Raw genomic sequence first — 19337 nt, 5'->3', positions numbered from 1 at the left:
CAGTACAGCATCTTTAACACAGCAAAATGTCCCAGGGTGTGTTACTGGAATGTTAACAAATAAAATTTAATGCTAATCCATGGGGAGAGATATTAGGATAGATTACTTTGATGTGGTGGGTGCTCTGGATCCGTGGAACACATACAGGCCACCAACACTTAAAATAGTGCAACACTATTTTATTAAGTTAGAAACTGTTGAACATACATTCACTGTGGGTTAACACAATGTTACATTATACTAAAGACCTATGCCTGTTCGAACTAGTCTATGCACTCAGCACATGGTGAGGATCTGTGCTGTAAGCTGTGTCCTTGTAGGAGGCTGCATCCCGAATGAGCGGGAACTCTGATGCCGCCTGTCTTTATAGTGAGTGTACTCTAACTGGTGATTGGCTGCGGTGTTGTGTGTGTTGATTGGTCTTGCTGTGTGTCCATCAGTGTGTGTGTATCGGCACCATGATTTACTGGTGTATATTATGACATCCCCCCTTTTATAAAAGAATGTATGTGTGTGGCAATAAATAACGTATGGTGAGAATGTTCCTAACCACGTGTGGGGTGCGAAGACATATTTACAGGACTACGTACATGAGAACTAAGCTATTTACATGGGAAGGTGCCTGGTGCAGAGAAGCAGTATGCAACAAGAACAACGAGATCAACACTATATGCAAACCAGGGAAACGATCAAACAAAGCAACGAAACAATTCAGAGAGTCTATAAGTCCGCAAAGTTCATAAATTAAGTCTCTGAGGTGGGCGACGAATTCTGGTTGACCGCCTCAAGGGTGGGTCGAGAGCCGCGGTTCAGGAGCAGGCTGGACTGCGTCAGAGTCAGGGGGATGCAGAGTGACAGGGAGCTCTGCATAGTCTGTGGCAGGGTCAGCAGGAGGGCGAGGCGACAGTGGAGGATCATGTGGCGAGCGTGGGACGAGACGAAGGGCGCGTCGATTGCAGCGCAGAATAGAGCCAACCGGTAGACGAATCAGGAACGAGCGGGGGGGGGCCACCTGCCAAAGAACAACAGCGGTTGCAGACCAGCCCCCATCCGGAAGGTGGACGTGGACGTTGTCATCTGGAGCCAGAGCAGGGAGATCAGCTGCACGGGAGTCATGAGCCGCCTTGTGCTGTGCACGAGACAGCTGCATCCGGCGAAGGACCGGAACGTGGTCAAGGTCTGGGATATGGATGGACGGCACCGTCGTCCTCAGGGTACGACCCATGAGTAACTGGGCTGGCGACAGGCCAGTGAACAGCGGGGCGGAGCGATAGGCCAGCAAGGCAAGGTAGAAATCGGACCCAGCATCGGCAGCCTTGCATAGGAGCCGTTTGACTATATGTACTCCCTTCTCCGCTTTGCCGTTGGATTGGGGGTACAGGGGACTGGATGTCACATGGGCAAAATTGTACCCCCTGGCAAAGTTGGACCATTCCTGGCTGGCGAAGCAGGGGCCATTGTCCGACATAACCATGAGCGGGATGCTGTGTCGAGCAAATGTTTCTTTACATGCACGAATGACGGCAGACGAGGTGATGTCGTACAACTGTATCACCTCCGGGTAATTCGAAAAGTAGTCCATGATCAGGACATAGTCTCTACCCAGCGCGTGGAACAGGTCGATGCTCACCTTGGTCCATGGTGACGTGACCAACTCATGGGGCTGCAGGGTTGGGCCGGCTGGAAGCGCTGACAAGTGGGGCAGTTGAGCACTGTGTTGGCTATTTCCTCATTAATGCCGGGCCAGTACACTGCCTCTCGGGCCCGTCGGCGGCACTTTTCCATGCCAAGGTGGCCCTCGTGTAGTTGTTCCAGGACAAGTTGGTGCATGCTATGCGGGATGACAATGCGGTCTAGTTTTAGAAGAACCCCGTCTACTACCGCCAGATCATCTCTGACATTATAGAACTGAGAGCATTGGCCCTTGAGCCACCCGTCCGTTAGGTGCCGAATGACACGCTGTAGCAAGGGGTCAGCCGCCGTCTTGCGGCGAATTTGGACGAGGCGTTCATCCGTGGCAAGTAGATTGGAGGCCGCGAATGCCACATGGGCGTCAACCTGGCAGACAAATCCCGCTGGGTCACATGGAGCATTGACTGCCCTGGAGAGAGCGTCAGCAATGATGAGGTCTTTGCCTGGGGTGTATACCAGCTGGAAGTCATATCGCCGGAGCTTGAGAAGAATACGCTGGAGGCGAGGCGTCATATCGTTCAAGTCTTTCTGTATTATATTGACCAGCGGGCGATGGTCGGTCTCGACGGTGAATTGAGAAAGTCCGTAGACATAATCGTGAAACTTGACCACACCGGTCAGAAGGCCCAGGCACTTGTTTTCTATCTGCGCGTAGCGCTGCTCCGTGGGGGTCATCGCACGTGACACATATGCAACGGGGGCCCATGATGAGGCCTCATCACGTTGAAGGAGCACTGCCCCAATGCCGGATTGACTGGCATCGGCCGAAATTTTGGTCTCCTTTGCTGGATCAATGAAAGCTAAGACTGGGGCCGTGGTCAGTTTTGCTTTGAGTTCTCTCCATTCGCGCTTGTGGGCAGGGAGCCATTGGACGTCTGTCGTCTTCCTGACCAGGTTCCTGAGAGCCGTGGTATGAGAGGCGAGGTTAGGGATAAATTTCCCTAAAAAATTGACCATGCCCAGAAATCAGAGGACCGCCTTCTTGTCCTCTGGTGTTTTCATAGCTGTGATGGCAGCTACCTTGTCCGCGTCCGGCTGCACACCCAATTGGGAGATGTGGTCACCGAGGAACCTGAGTTCCGTCTGACCAAAAGAGCATTTGGCCCTGTTGAGGCGGAGGCCATGCTCATGTATACATCTGAATACGCGCTGGAGGCGACTAACATGTTCCTGCGGGGTGGTGGACCAAATGATTATGTCATCGACATAGACACGAACACCTTCAATGCCTTCCATAATTTGTTCCATAATCCTATGGAACACTTCTGATGCAGATATGATCCCGAACGGCATCCTGTTGTATCAATATTTGCCAAAGGGGGTATTAAATGTGAAATGAAATGAAATTAAAATGAATGAAATGAAAATCGCTTACTGTCACGAGTAGGCTTCAATGAAGTTACTGTGAAAAGCCCCTAGTCGCCACATTCCGGCGCCTGTTCGGGGCAAAGTTGCAAATGTGCAAAGTTTCCTGCTGGATTTATCGAGCTGGATTTGCCAGAATCCTTTTGAGGCGTCGAGTTTGGTGAAGAGCTTGGCACGAGCCATCTCACATGTGAGCTCTTCGCGCTTGGGAATTGGATAATGCTCCCTCATGATATTGCGATTTAGATCCTTGGGATCAATGCAAATTCTCAATTCGCCGGAAGGCTTTTTTACACATACCATGGAACTGACCCAGTCGGTCGGTTCCGTGACTTTGGAAATCACTCCTTGGTTCTGGAGGTCCTGCAGCTGCTGCTTGAGGCGGATCTTAAGGGGTGCTGGGACCCTGCGAGGTGCGTGCACCACAGGCATGGCATTTGGTTTTAATAAAATCTTGTAGGTGTACGGGAGCATGCCCATGCCCTCGAAGACATTGTGGTACTGGTTGATAATGGCGTCGAGCTGCGCCCTGAAGTTGGTGCCCTGAAAGGCAGACGCGTCAGCAGGAGAGAGAGAGTGAACTCTCTGAACTAGGTTCAACAGCTTGCATGCCTGCACGCCAAGCAGGGAGGCTTTCGAGGAGCCCACGATTTCAAAGGGAAGGATGGCTTTGCGTGACCTGTGCGTCACTTCAAGTTGGCACGAGCCGCTGGCAGCAATGGCATTGCCATTATAATCTAATAGCTGGCAGGCTGATGGGAGGATGGCTGGTTTGACACGAAGGCTTTGGAGGTCAGACTACGCAATGAAATTGGCGGAGGCACCAGTGTCCAGGCGGAATCGTATTTGGGACCAGTTGACCGTAAGGGTGGCACACCACTCATCGTCTGGATCGATGCTGTATACCGATAGAGGCTGGATGCTTTGCTTTGGGGACACCCTGTTTTTTGTAATGATAAGGAGTGTGTTAAAGGGTTAAAGTGAGGTCAAGAGACAGAGAGGATCAAGCAGGAAATTCCAGAACTTCGGGCCAAGGCAGCTGAAAGGCACAACTGCCAATTGTGGAGCAAAGAAAATTGGGGATGATCTTGGAAGGTTGCAGGACTGTAGAAGATTTCAGAGACAGGGATGGGCAAAGCCATGAAGAGATTTGAAAACCATTTATTAAATGGTGTTGGCAATTGACTATTTAATAAATAGTTCTAAGATTTAGTAATGGGTGTAGCTTTATGAGAATAGCGCATCTGCTCCTGTGAGGCATTGATCCTACTGTTTACCAACCCAGAGCAGCAAATAAAGATTTAGTGTCGACCAGGAGATTCCAGGTGGGTGGCAGTGCCAACTGGGTCTAGTTCCCCAGTGCTACTGAGAAGCTGCAAGGTAGGTAAAATCAGTCTGGGTTCCTGCTCTTGATTACTGATCATGATCTCTGCTGCAAAAATGCATCTGCAAAGGAGGCTCAGGCTTGGCTTTAGTGCCCTCCATGGTCAAATTGTCTACCAATACCCACCATTTCAGCTTGCATCAGAAGACCATCCACTTTGGAAAGTCCCAGAGGGTTACTGGCACCTCCCAAGCAAATCTACCAAGCCAGTCAGCGTCATCAGGATAGGGGAGAAAACTGATGTGGTGGGGGAAATCATAGGAGTTATAGGAATGAAATGTAATATGAAAGTGATTGCATTTTCTGAGACACGGTAATGGCAGCCCATATAAGAGGTGCACTGGCTGCTGGGTTGGCAGTAGGAATGCAACAATTGGGGTTTGATTTTCAATCTGGTGTCAGGAAACTGATGAGGCCTTGGCCATTTCACGGCATGGTGGCACAGTGGTTAGCACTGCTACCTTACAGCTTCTGGGGCCCGGGTTCAATTCCGGCCTCGGGTGACTGTGTGGAGTTTGCATGTTCTCCCCATGTATCTGTGTGGGTTTCCTCCCGATGCTCTGGTTTTCGCCCACAGTCCAAAGATGCGCAGGTTTGGTGAATTGGCCATGCTAAATTTCCCCATAGTGTCCAGGGATGTGCGGGTTAGGTAGGAGGGATAGGGCAGGGTGGACGGCGAGTGAACCTGGGTAGAATGCACATTCGGAGGGTCGGTGCAGATTCGATGGGCTAAATGGCCTCCTTCTGCACTGTAGGAATTCAATGATTTCCAGGTCCCAACTAACATGTTTGCTTTAAAGATAATGTCACATTAGCAACATGTCTGTTGATGTGGCGCTATCTTTTAAACAAAACTTTCCTATTAAGGGGCCATTCCACCTACCCAGCATATCTTTGGGTTGTGGGGGTGAGACCCACGCAGACACAGGGAGAATGTGCAAACTCCATACGGTCAGTGACCCGGGGCCAGAATCAAACCCAGGTCCTCGGTGCCATGAGGCAGCAGTGCTAACCACTGTGCCACCTGTGCTATCTTTAAAGCAGATTCTCTAATGGTGCAAGCTGCGAGCTCAATGTCAAATTAGTGGCATCAGACACTGCCAGGAGGCAGGATCTGACTGTGGAGAGCAATCCACAAAGGCAGACTGCAGCCACCGTTGCCACTGCCTTGCAGAATAGCGACTGAAGATCAGAGGCCAGCAGGGTTAGGGTGGAGACAAATGGCAAACAATTAAGAAAAAGGTATTGGACACGCTCTGCATGAATAACCTATTTTTCAAAAAATGATTGTTGAGCAGAAACATCATTTAATGGCTCTTCACATTGTAGCTGACAGCCATGCACTAACATGCACCGAGCTGTGATTAAAAAGTCGTTTACTGGTTTTTCCCAGCCCTTTAACAATCTCCTCAAGGAACTCAATGGGTAGTTAATTGGAGGTGAGCAGGTCCACGGCTGTCTCTGTCACCCTCAAACATAGCAGTGTGTCCTGGAGGCGTGGGGTCACTGACGTGCCACCTGTGAGCATGATTTTAAAATTGCGTCGGCACTCGATCTTGCCCTCATGGGCAACTGAAAATCAGATTCATTTTTTAAAATTTAGTGTACCCAATTCTTTATTTCCAATTAAGGGGCAATTTAGCGTGGCCAATTCACCTACCCTGCACTTCTTTGGGTTGTGGGGGCGAAACCCACGCAAACACGGGGAGAATGTGCAAACTCCACACGGACAGTGACCCAGAGCCAGGATTGAACCTGGGACCTCGGCGCTGTGAGGCTGCGGTGTTACTCACTGCGCCACCGTGCTGCCCTGAAATCAGGGGCGGAATTCTCCCCCCCACGCCAGGTGGGAGAATCGCCGGGGCGCCGTGCGAGTCCCGCCACGCCGCCCCGGCACCCGCACGCGATTCTCCCACACCCCCCAAACCGGCGCGGTGAGAATGACGGCTGGCCGCTCGGAGAATCGCCGCTCGCTGTTTGTAAAGGGCGAGCGCGATTCTCCGGCCCGGATGGGCCGAGCTGCCTGCCCAACATGACAGGTTCCCACTGGCGCCGTCCACACCTGGTCGCTGCCGGCGGGAACAGCACGGGAACACTGGGGTGGGGGGGGGGGGGGAGCGGCCTGTGGTGGTGGGGGGGGAGGGGGGGGTTCCTGGACCGGGGGGGGGGGGGGGCTCAAAAGGGGTCTGGTCCGCGATCGGTGCCCACCCATCGGCGGGCCGGCCTCTCTGAAGGAGGACCTCCTTTCCTCCGCTGCCTCGCAAGATCCATCTGACATCTTCTTGCGGGGCGGCCACGGGGAGGACGGCAACCGCGCATGCGCGGGTTGGCGACGGTCAACCTGCGCATGCGCGGATGACGTCATTTAAGCGGCGCTGGCCGTGTCATTTACGCGGCACCGCATATACCCGGCGCCAAGACCCGGCGCGCGTAAATGACGTGGCGCCGCTCCTAGCCCCCCGGGGGCGGGGGAATAGGGGGCTGGAAACGGCCTCCGACGCAGGAGTGAAACACTCCGGTTTTCACTACGGCGTCGGCACTTAGTCTCCCGATGGGAGAATTGCGCCCCAGATTCTTAAGGTCTGAGGCGTTTAAAGCTAGTGAGAGGGAAAATAAACAATCACTTTTTCTGCTCCTGACTGCTATCCTGTGAGGCCCTGCCAAATCCATCTGCTGACTCTCACTTTGTAGGCTGCATAAAGAAACCTAGCCATTTGGCCAAGGCATCTTGACTTGATGCTATATGGCTGTTCCTTCATTGTTATTGGGTCAAAGACCTGAAACTCTCTCTCTAATAGCACTATGCAGCATGGCCTGCAGCGGTTCAAGAAGGCTGCTCACCACCAATTTATCAAGGGAATTTAGGGATGGGCAACTAAATGCTGGCCTAGCCAGCGATGCCCACATCCCATGGTAAAATTCAAAAAGGCACCCAATACCCGTAGGCTGGGATAACCACTCCAGTTTGAACCCTTGGCTTCAGGAGAGTAATTAATATTTTAAAAAACACATTAATCATTCTACTGCTGAGATTTACCTGAGACTTCATGGAACTAATGGTGTCTTCAAGTTCCTGGCGCACAGTGGCAGGCATCAAGCCTTTGATTTTCATTTCATATTCTTGCTGGATATGAGTGATCTGAAAAAAACCCAAAGATAATGGGGATCACATTTCGCTTTTAAGCAAAGCCTGTCTGACTTTTGCGATGAAATAAAGTCAGGAGACAATGGAACGGAATTTGGAGGCTTCTCAAAAATTAGAAGTTCTATTATTATAGAGGCAGAAGACCAAAGTAAATTTGATTTTACAGCTGCTCGGATTCCATACCTGCTTTCATCTGCAGTTAAACTCACTGAAATGATGAAAACCGAAAATGTGACAGCAAAACAAAGTGAAGTAACTCGGACATGTTTTGCGTCTAAATGTTTGGCGATTACAGCTTCAAATTCCATTCATTGTTTCAAACAAAAGCTGCACAAACAGCTATGTCCCTTATTAAATGACAAAAGACGGGGTGTTTGACAGACACTGAGAAAGAGAATTCCTGTCCAAATAAAGATCTGGGCTGGCACATGATCCAGTTCAGCAAAGGTTCACTAGGTTGATTCCTGGGATGAAGGGGTTGTCTTATGAGGAAAGGGTGAGCAGATTGGGCCTATTCTCATTGGAGTTTAGAAAAACGAGAGGTGATCTTCTTGAAATATGTGAGATTCCAAGGGGGCTTGACAGGGTAGAAGCTGCGAGGATATTTCCCTTCATGGGGGAATCTAGAACTATGGAGTATAGTTTCAAAATAAGGGATGTAGCTGGATCATTGAATATATTCAAGGCTGAGTTACACTGACGATTGATCTACAATGGAGTCAGGAGTATGGGGGCAGGTAGGAACGTACAGTTAAGGCCACAATCAGATCAACCATTATCTTATTGTATGGCGAAGCAGGCATCAGAGGCCAAATGGCTTACTCCTGCTCTTATTTCCTATGATGACAACTGCGCCACGCCGCCCCGACGCGCGATTATCCATTGGCGCCGGCACGTTTGGCGCAACGACGGTCGCGGGCCGCTCTACGCGGCCCGGCCGCCGATTCTCCGGCCCGGATAGGCCGAGTGGCCGCTCTAAAAAGTCAGAGTTCCGCCAACGGCATCCACTCCTGGTCGCAGCCGGCAGGAACTCTGCGTGCAGGGTCGGAGGGGGCTCCGACCCCGGGGGGGGGGGGCCTCTGATAGGGCATGGTCTGCGATGGGGGCCCACCAATCGGCGGGCCGGCCTCTGTGGCTGAGGGCCATCTTTCCTACGCGCCGGCCCCTATAGCCCTGCGCCATGTTGCGTCGGGGCCGGCACGTTGAAGGAGGCCACTGCGCATGCGCGTGTTGGCGCCACTGCGCATGTCCTCATTGGCGCCTACGCAACTGCGCATGCATGGATCCCGCGGCGCACAGTTCATACCGGGATCTGCAGCTGGAGCGGCGCGAACCGCTCCAATGCTGTGCTGGCCCCCTGTTGGGGCCAGAATTAGTCCTCGGCTCGGCCGTTCATGCCGTCAAAGAGGTAGAGCACTTTAAGGATGGAATTTTGTTTTTGATCATTCATGGGGTCACTGACCAGGCCGGCATTTAGTACCCATCCTTAATTGCTCTTGTGGTGTGAGTGGTTCACATCTTGAACTGCTGCAGCCCTTGTGGTGTCAGTACACCCACAGTGCTGTTAAGGAGGGAGTTCCAAGATTTTGAGCTGGTGACAATAAAGAAAGCGGTGCATTATTTTCAAGTCAGGATAGCGTGTGACTTGGAGAGTAACTTGCTGCTGGTTATGTTCCATGTTCCTACTATCCTTGTCCTTCTCGGCCATAGAGTCCAGGGGTTTGAGAGATGCTGTTGAAGAAGCCTTGGTGAGTTTCTGCAGTACTATCGTAGATGATACACACTGCAGTCACTGTGTGTTGGTGGTGTAGGTTCAGGCACAAGCAGCTTAAGACACAGCCATAAAAATCTCAGAGAGACTTGCAATACATTCTGCTCATTAATAGACAAGATCACAAAAGGAAAAAAGCCATGACATCACTTCATCAACTACTCTACCTGCTCTACTAAATATCTGCAATTTGAGGGAAAGCAGTGATTTCAAATAAAAATATATCAAAGAGGATCATACTGAAGTAGATGTAGCGTCTGAACTTGCCTCAGCAGTCTAGCATGGCATGCTTGCAGCAAATGGTAATTATCCACTGACAGATAATGTCATTTCAAGTTTAATCTGATGGGTGTGGAAAATATTGGCCCTTTAAGAATAAACTTGGTAAATTGCTGAGGGGGCAGATACAGAAATTTGCTGTAAGAGACTGCCGAGTAAAGTGTCATGGCTAACAAAGGGCTGGAGCTTGAAATTGGCCATTTTCTTGTTTTTCATGGCCAATTCCCCCGACCTGCTCTCTGAAGGCCCAACACCAGTTTTAGTTACTCTTTTCCTATTTAAATACCTGGAGAAACTCTTACTGTCTATTTTTATATCACTAGTTTTCTCTCCTGCTCAACTTTCTCCCATTTATTTATAGTCATCTTTTGCTGGTTCTTAGATCCAACCAATGTTCTCACCCACCACTAATCTTGGCAGATTTGTCGTTTTTCTTTCAATTTGATACAATCCTGAATTTCTTTATTCAATCATGGAAGATGCATCCTTCTCAAAGAGACTTTCTTTCTTTCTGGGGTGAATATTTGATGAGTTATTAAATATCTCCTTAAAAGTCTGTCACAGAATCGCTACTGTCTGACCTTTTAAACCAGTTCACTGTAACTAGCTCTGCCTTCATACCCTTATAATTACCTTTATTCAGGTTTAAAACACTAGTCTTAGACCCACATTCTGCCTCCTTAAACTAAGAATGAAATTCTATCATGTTATGATCACTCTCATCTAGAGGGTCCTTTACCCTAGGGTATTAAGCAACCCTGTCTTATTGCGCATTATCAGGTCGAGAATAGCTTGCTCCCTGGTTGATTCTAGAATATACAGCTGTAAGAAATTGTCCGATTTGCACACGATTTGCACACTACAAATTCATTTTCCAGGCTACTGTTGCCAATCTTATTAATCCAATCGACATGTAGATTAAAGTTACCCAAAATTACTGCAGTAGCTTTCTTACATGCTCCATTTATGTATTCTGTCCTACGGGGGGGGCGGGGGATTAAACTGCTCCCACAAGTGACCTCTAACCGTTCCTATTTCTTATCTCACTCTAAGATGAATCTACATCTTATTCTTTTGAGCTACGTTCATCTCTGACTACAGCACTAACAACATTTTTAACTGACAGGCAGCACGGTGGCGCGGTGAGTTAGCACAGCAGCCTCACGGCGGCGAGCTCCCAGGTTCGATTCCGGCTCTGGGTCACTGTCCGTGTAGAGTTTGCACACTCTCCCCATGTCTGTGTGGGTTCCACCCACACAACCCAAAGATGTGCAGGGCAGGTGGATTGGCCACGCTAAATTGCCCCTTAATTGGAAAAATGAATTGGGTACTCGAAATTTAGAAAAAAAACATTTTGAACTGGCACAGCAACCCCATCCTAGCACCCTGAGCTGGATTCACCGCCGAAGGGATGATCCGTTTTGCCGGCAGTCGGGGGGTTTCCCGAGGCGTGAGGCTGCTCCACAATGGGAAACCCCATTGACTAGCCGGCGTAACGGAGCATCCCGCCAGCACGGTGAATCGGAAATGTGGCGCGGCGGGAGGAGAATCCAGCCCCCTAGCTTTTCAAATTGTCAAACACCCTTCAATATTCAGGTGCCAGCCTTGGTCACCCTGCAACCAAGGACAGAATTTTCCTGAAAAATGACAAAGTCTCATTTCCGCGAGAAAATCAGTGCGATTCCTGCCAGCACCGACAGTGTAATTTGGATCATGATCTTAAGCCACTTAATAAAATGTTTCCTCCACCATGTGAAACAAGCCATGCCTGAATCTGATTGCCCCGCCCTGGGGGTCAGCGGTCAACTCAGCAGTGCATAGAAATGGATTCTCTTTTTTCTCTCTTTTTAAATAAATTTAGAGTGCCCAATTCTTTTTTTTCCCCAATTAAGGGGCAATTTGACGTGGCCAATGCACCTAACCTGCACATCTTTGGGTTGTTGGGGTGAGACCAAGGCAGACACGGGGAGAATGTGCAAACTCCACACGGACAGTGACCCGGGATCGAACCTGTGTCCTCGGCGCCGTGAGGTAGCAGTGCTAACCATTGCGCCACCGTGCCTCCCAATATACGGGCAGCACAGTAGCATTGTGGATAGCACAATTGCTTCACAGCTCCAGGGTCCCAGGTTCGATTCCGGCTTGGGTCACTGTCTGTGCGGAGTCTGCACATCCTCCCCGTGTGTACGTGGGTTTCCTCCGGGTGCTCCGGTTTCCTCCCACAGTCCAAAGATGTGCAGGTTAGGTGGATTGGCCATAAATTGCCTTTAGTGTCCAAAATTGCCCTTAGTGTTGGGTGGGGTTACTGGGTTATGGGGATACGGTGGAAGTGTTGACCTTGGGTAGGTGCTCTTTCCAAGAGCCGGTGCAGACTTGATGGGCCAAATGGCCTCCTTCTGCACTGTAAATTCTATGATAAAAGGATTCTCAGCACTCAACTTTCATTCAAGCCAGGGAGACAGCAGCTGGACCTGAACACAGATTTTCGGAGGGGGCCCTCACCAGACTTCTGGATGCCGTGGAGGAGAGGCAGGCCACAATATACCCGAGTGTAGGCAGGAGGCAACTGAACAATGTCACCAGTTCCGCCGAGGATGTGGTGGCAGCAGTTCGGACCAGGAAGATGGTGGATCAATGCTGCAAAACAAAGGAATGACCTCGTGTGAGCTACAGGGTGAGTGTCCTCTGTCTCTCTCTATGGTATTTGCCTCTTCCGCCACCCCTTACATGTTACTGTTAACGCAAATGCATCAGCATCATACTCAACATTCCCCCCTGCCACCCCCCCACTCAGCTTGTTGTCAGCAGAATTCCTGCAACTGCAAGGCCGATTGGAGGAGTCCGAAAGCCTTCAGTTGCAGGAGGTGTTGCCAGCATTGCATAGCACACAGGCCAACACTGCAAGGCTGGCGATGCAGTAAAAACCCTGAGGCAAGATGTCAGAGCCATGGCTCAGTCTCTGAGGAACGTAGCTGAGTGTCTCGAGGGCATGGTCCAGATGTCCATTGCTGAGGGGCTCCAGAGCTTGGACCAGACACAGAGGTCCATTACTAAGAGCTTCAACAACATGAGGCTGGGGCTGGTTTAGCACAGTGGGCTAAACAGCTGGCTTGTAATGCTGAACAAGCCAGCAGCGCGGGTTCAATTCCCGTACCAGCCTCCCCGAACATGCGCCGGAATGTGGCGACTAGGGGCTTTTCACAGAACTTAATTGAAGCCTACTTGTGACAATAAGCGATTATTATTATTATTATGGTGAAACAATGGTGGGCCTCCAGGACTGGCAGTGCCAGATGCTGAAACTTCTGGATCTCACTCCGCTGCCCCTCCGTCCCATGGAGCCACCAAAGAGACTCTAGAAGTCGTCAGGCTTTCTGAATCCTCCTTTCCTGCACCAGCGTATCTCAGGGGCAGTGGGCAGAACAGGGTGACATGGCAAAAGCAGTGACACCCAAATGTCAGCCGGGTCCCTCCAGGTCCAGGCCCTCCAGAAGACACCTGCCAAGGCCATCTCATGCTTCGAGGCAGCTTATTAGTCTAAGGGTATGATTCTCACTTTGGGTGTTATAATTAAAGAGCTTGCAAGAGGTCCTGGGTTCATTTCCCGGTTGTGCCCTTTGCGATTGTTTCCGATTGAGCGACACGGTGGCATTGTGGTTAGCATTGCTGCCTCACAGCGCCAGGCACCCGGGTTGGATTCTGGGTGACTGTGTGGAGTTTGCACATTCTCCTCGTGACTGCCTGGGTTTCCACCGGATGTTCCAGTTTCTTCCCACAGTCCAAAGATGTGCAGGTTAGGTGGATTAGCCATGATAAATTAATTTATTTTAAAAATAAATTTAGAGTACCCAATTCATTTTTTCCAATTAAGGGGCAATTTAGCGTGGCCAATCCACCTACCCTGCACATCTTTTGGGCTGTGGGGGCGAAACCCACGCAAACACGGGGAGAATGCGCAAACTTCACACGGACAGTGACCCAGAGCCAGGATTGAACCTGGGACCTCAGCGCCGTGAGGCAGCAATGCTAACCACTGCGCCACCGTGCTGCCTGACCATGATAAATTACCCCTTAGTATAGGGATGTGCAGGTTAGGTTACGTGTGTTTACTAGGACAGGGTCGACCCGGGTAGGGTGCTCTTTCAGAGGGTAGGTGCAGACTCAATGGGCTGAATAACCTCCTCCTGCACTGTGGGGATTTGATAATACAGCAGGCCGCTTCCACCTCTTATGTACATCATGGTAACACACCTAGACAAGGGTAGACCTCGTAAGATTAAGGGGTTCTAGGTGCACAGAGTGGGCACGGGAGAAGTTAGGCTTAGGAAGTTAGGGTTTAAACAATGTCACTATCACTAGTCACCTAATTAAAACATTTTCTTGTTCAAAGCTGTAATGCCTCACTGTCTTTGACCCCTCTTCCATAGGGAAAGATCATCTTACCCCATCTGAACTCATTTCCTCCCACAGACCCTCCAAGCAATGCCAGTGACGAGACCCAGTGACAGACAACCTGGAATGTCCACGCCACCATTCAGTGAATTCTTCACCTTGCCCCTTTTCCCCCTTTGGAGCTGCAGAACAAGGAATGCGCCCCCCCCACCCGCATTCAGACATGAGTCTGGAGTTAGTGTGCAGTCAGCAGACAGACTGGAGTCAGACATAAGCAGCACCCAAGGAGGCAAGTATTGTGGAGCTGCTGGACAACACGCCTTCCACTGGGAGGATCTGGAAGCGATGAGGGCATCCCTGGACCTCCTGCCCATCTGCACCTTGGCCGCCGCCTGTCCTTCATTGATTTATCATAGAATTATAGAATCCCTGCAGTGCAGAAGGAAGCCATTCAGCCCATTGAGTCTGCCCTTTGACCAACCATCCTACCTAGGCCCAATCCCCTGTCCTATTCCTGCAACCCTACCCTAAGGGGCAATTTAGCATGGTCAATCCACCTAACCTTTTTTTAAATTACTTTATCAGAGTTATAAAACCAGAGCACAGAGTGTGGCAGGGGCAAACCCATAATCCAGCTCCTTGCCTGCTCCAAAAACCAATTCAAATTGAATCCAATTCATGGTCCCCACAAGAGAGACATACCAGATCCAGGCATCACACCTGACCTCACGCTCATCTTAGCCAAAAGACCAAGAAGCGTTGCCAATCCACCTAACCTGCCTATCTTTGGACTGTGGGAGGAAACTGGAGCACCCGGAGGAAACCCACGTAGACACGGGGAGAATTTGGAAACTCCACACAGACAATTTTATAAGGTCAGAATCAAACCCAGGACCCTCGCGCTGTGACACAGCACTGCTAATCACTGTGCCATCGTGCTGCCCATTCGGGGTCCACCTCTGGCTCTCCCTCCACTCCCCCTAGTCCTCATCCTCATCAGTTCCGCTCACCCTCCTCCAGCATATCGCTCGCTGCTGCACCAAGCTACGGAGAGCACAGCACAGCAGAACAATGCGGGAGACCCTCTGGGGTTGTACTAAAGGGTCCACCAGCCAGATAGAGGCAACAAAATGGCATCTTCAGAGCCCCAATGCGCCGCTCGATAAATAACCCAGTGGCACTGTAAGCCTCATTTTACCGGAACTCCTCATCAGTCGCAGGTCTCCACACTGGCGTCATCAGTCAAGGCATCAATGGGTACCCCTTGTTTCACTAGCCATCCCGGATGCCTGGCATGGTCCTTGAAGACCCTGGGAATTGTGGGTGTCCCAGGACAAAGCTGTCAGGTGGGATTCTCCTTTCCAGGGACTAAGTCCCCACGCTGGCGGGAAAACCGGCGCGAACCGCACTTCTCCGCATTACCGGGGGCTAGGTGGACGAAGGGGTTGGCGCCACGCCAGCTGGCGCCGAAGGGACTGCGCGATGTTAGCACGTGCGCCGAAGGGCCGGCGTGATCTCGCACATGCGCAGAACCGCCGGCGTGGTTCTGCGCATGCGCAGACCGGCTGGCGTATTCTGGCGCACGAGCAGGGGGTTGTAGGGCTCCTCCATGGCCGGCGCGGAAGGAAGGCATGGCACAGACCTGCCCACAGATCGGTGGGCCCCGATTGCGAGCCAGGCCACCGCCCCCCCCCCCCCGCCCCCCCCCCCCCCCCCCCCGCCCCCCCCCGCCCCCCCCCCCCCCCCCCCCGCCCCCCCCCCCCCCCCCCCCCCCCCCCCCCCCGAGGACCGCACCAGCCGACTTACCTGCCAGGTCCCGTGAAGTGTGCTCAGACGTGCATAATGTTCATGTGGTGATCGTAGACGAGTTGACTATTAAGTGAATGTAACCCTTTGTGATTGATAAAGGGGACTCTGTGATGCATGGTGTTTCTAACGCCACATGTATCCCATCGATGGCTCGCTGGATCGGTGCCAGTCCAGTGATGGATGCATATCTCGCAGCCCTCTCATCCTGTTGGGGCCTGGCCAAGGTTGAAGTTTATGTAATCAGAAGCCCGGCCATATAGAGCATCCGTGACCGTGTGGATGCATTTGTGGGCTGATAACTGAGATATCCCACTAGGTCACTATTTGAGCCCTGGAATGAACTGGTCGCATAAAAGTTCAGGACAGCAGTGACCTTCACGGCCACAGGGAGTGGGTGCCCTCCTCCACATGGTGCGAGGCTTGCTAAAACGTGGTACAGGTGCTGCACTGTCTCCTTGTCGAGTCGGGACTTCTCTGTGGCGCAAAGTGTCCGACAGTTCCATGAAGGACACCAGGGTCCTGTAAACACGAGGCTGATTGGTGAGGGTCAAATGATGGTGGCCAATGAGTTGGCGAGCAAGACTCATGAACGTTAGAGGGCACAACTCCTCCCCCCCGATCACTGTCCTCCTGTCTTCCCTCTCAGGGTCTCATCCAGCCAGCCTCTTAGGCTGGCAACCTTGAGTCTCCTCACTCCCTTCCCCCCACAAAACAAGCCCCCTCTCCCCCAGTTGACCTACACTCCCAGGCCATTGGCAACTGGCATCTGTAAGCTCATTCTCACTTCTTTGGCTCACAGGCTGAAGATTCATTAGTGGCAATGAAAAAGGTTTTCAAACAAGAAGCTTGCCTCTAGAATCTCTCAGGGCAGTCAGCATCTGTAAACAAAAAACCTTTTCATTCACTCTGGGCTGGGAAGTGCTTTGAAAACAGATAGGCTGAAGAATAGATAAAAACAAATTACTGCTGATGCTGGAATCTGAAACCAAAACAGAAAATACTGGACAATCGCAACAGGTCTGACAGCGTCTGTGGAGAGAGAAGGGATATAATGTTTTGAGTCTGGATGACTCTTTGTCAAGGGTGGAGAGAACTGGAAATAGTCAGATTTATACTGTTGTGTGTGTGTGTGTATTGGGGGGGGGGGGGGGAGCAGTGGGGCTGGATAGAGGGGCAGCGATAGGTGGAAATTAACAAAGAAGAGAAAAGGAATGTAAATGGGGGTGATTAAGGCTAAGAAAGGTGCTGATAGTGGCACATAAAGAGATTAGAATGTGTTCATGGCAGAACAAAGGTGGGCAGTCTGTCAAAGGGTGACTAGGAACAGGGAACAGATGCCCCAAGTGGGGTAGGGGGAGGGGATTACGGTGAGGGAAAAACAGATCAAAGGAAGAGGTTCCCACCTGCTTCAAGAAAACCTCTATCATACTGGTGCCAAAGAAGATCAGGCAATGAGCCTCAACGACTACCTTCCGATGGCCTTGGCATCGATCATTACGAAGTGTTTCGAGAAGTGGTCATGAGACACATCAACTCCATACTTCCAGAATGCCTTGATCCACTGCAATTCGCATACTGCCACAATCAGTCCACAGCATACGCTATCTCCCTCCCTACATTCAACCCTAGCGCAACAAGGACTCCTACGTCAGCCTCCTATTCATTGACTACAGCTTCGCCTTCAACACCATAATCCCAGCCAAGCTCATATCAAAACTCCAAAACCTAAGACTTGGCTCCTCACTCTGCAACTGGATCCATGACCCAAAGACCACGGGCGAGATTCTCCGACACTCGCCGGGGGCTGGCGTGAATCCCGCCCCCGCAGGTTGCCGAATTCTCTGGCACTGGATATTCGGCAGGGGCGGGAATCGCGCCGCGCCGGTTGGATGGTCCCCCCCCGCGCGATTCTCCGGCCTGGATGGGCCAAAGTCCCGCTGCTAAAATGCCTGTCCCGCCGGCGTAGATTAAACCACCTACCTTACTGGCGGGACAAGGCGGCGCGGGCGGGCTCCGGGGTCCTGGGGGGGGGCGCGGGGCGATCTGGCCCCGGGGGTGCCCCCCACGGTGGCCTGGCCCGCGATCGGGGCCCACCGATCCGCGGGCGGGCCTGTGCCGTGGGGGCACTCTTTCCCTTCCGCCTCCGCCATAGTCTCCACCATGGCGGAGGCGGAAGAGACTCCCTCCACTGCGCATGCGCGGGAATGCCGTCAGCGCCCGCTAACGCTCCCGCGCAGACGCCGCCCGGAGATGTCATTTCCGCGCCAGCTGGCGGGGCACCAAAGGCCTTTTCCACCAGCTGGCGGGGCGGAAATTCATCCGGCGCGGGCCTAGCCCCTTAAGGTTGGGGCTCGGCCCCCCAAGATGCGGAGCATTCCGCACCTTTGGGGCGGCGCGATGCCCGACTGATTTGCGCCGTTTTGGGCGCCAGTCGGCGGCTATCGCGCTGATACCGGAGAATTTTGCCCCACATTCAGTAAGGATAAATGACGACACCTCCTGCACGACAATCCTCAATACCGGGCCCCTCAAGGCTGCGTACTTAGCCCCCTACTACACTCATCATACTAGATTGTGTGACATAATTCAGCTCCAACTTCATCTACAAGTTTGCTGATGACACAGCCATAGTGAGTCGGATCTCAAACAGCGCTGAGTCAGAGTACCGGAGGGAGATAGAGAACCTAGTGGCATGGTGCAACGACAACAATCTCTCCATCAATGTATGCAAAACTACGGAGCTGGTCATCGACTTCAGGAAGCAAAGTGTTGTTCACACACCTGTCTGCATCAACATGGCCGAGGTGGATGTGATTGACAGCTTCAAATTCCTAGGTGTACACATCACCAACAATCTGTCCTGGTCCACCCACGTCGACGCTACAACCAAGATGGCACAACAGCTGCTATACCACCTCAGGAAACTAAGGAAATTCGGCATGTCCACATTGACTCTTACCAATTTTTACAGATGTACCATAGAAAGCATCCTATCTGGTTTCATCAGAGTCTGGTATGGCAACTGCTCGGCCCAAGACCGTAAGAAACTTCAGAGCGTCGTAAACACAGCCCAGTTCATCACGTGAAATCGCCTCCCATCCATTGACTCTGACTACACCTCCCGCTGCCTTGGGAAAGCAGGCAACATAATTAAAGATTCCTCCAACCCTGATTATTCTCTCTTCCATCAGGCAGAAGATACAAGTCTGAGAACACGCATTAACAGATTCAAAAGCAGCTTCTTCCTCGCTGTTACCAGACTCCTAAGTGACCCTCTCATGGACTGAAATGATCTCTCTGTGCATCTTCCCTACTGTTTTTTGCACTATACTCCGTATGCATCACCCATGTCTGTGTCTATATATTTACATTGTGTATTTATCATATGTCCTATGTTTTTCATTTATGGAGCGACCTCCTGGACTGTACGCAGAACAACACTTTTCACTGTACCTCGGTATACGTGACAATAAATCTAAAAGGCCCCATCATCATGGGAG

General features: G+C 51.4%; 1 protein-coding gene across 8 annotated transcripts in view; it reads right to left on the bottom strand.

Moving 5' to 3' along the window:
• Positions 1 to 19337, bottom strand: part of cep112 (centrosomal protein 112) — an 804780-nt gene that overhangs the window by 25885 nt on the left and 759558 nt on the right. For all 8 annotated transcript variants that reach the window (XR_011936273.1, XM_072483741.1, XM_072483746.1 and 5 more), the window contains one exon: positions 7479 to 7580. Coding sequence is in view for 7 of the 8 variants with exons in the window: in XM_072483741.1 (XP_072339842.1) it covers positions 7479 to 7580 (102 nt within the window). In the remaining variant the exon portion in view is untranslated. The remainder of the gene's footprint in view (positions 1 to 7478; positions 7581 to 19337) is intronic.

The sequence above is a fragment of the Scyliorhinus torazame genome, chromosome 18, assembly GCF_047496885.1.
Source record: "Scyliorhinus torazame isolate Kashiwa2021f chromosome 18, sScyTor2.1, whole genome shotgun sequence".
In the NCBI taxonomy this organism is placed as follows: Eukaryota; Metazoa; Chordata; class Chondrichthyes; order Carcharhiniformes; family Scyliorhinidae; genus Scyliorhinus; species Scyliorhinus torazame.
Note: the sequence above shows the minus strand (reverse complement) of the source record. Positions and strands in the feature narration are given on the sequence as shown.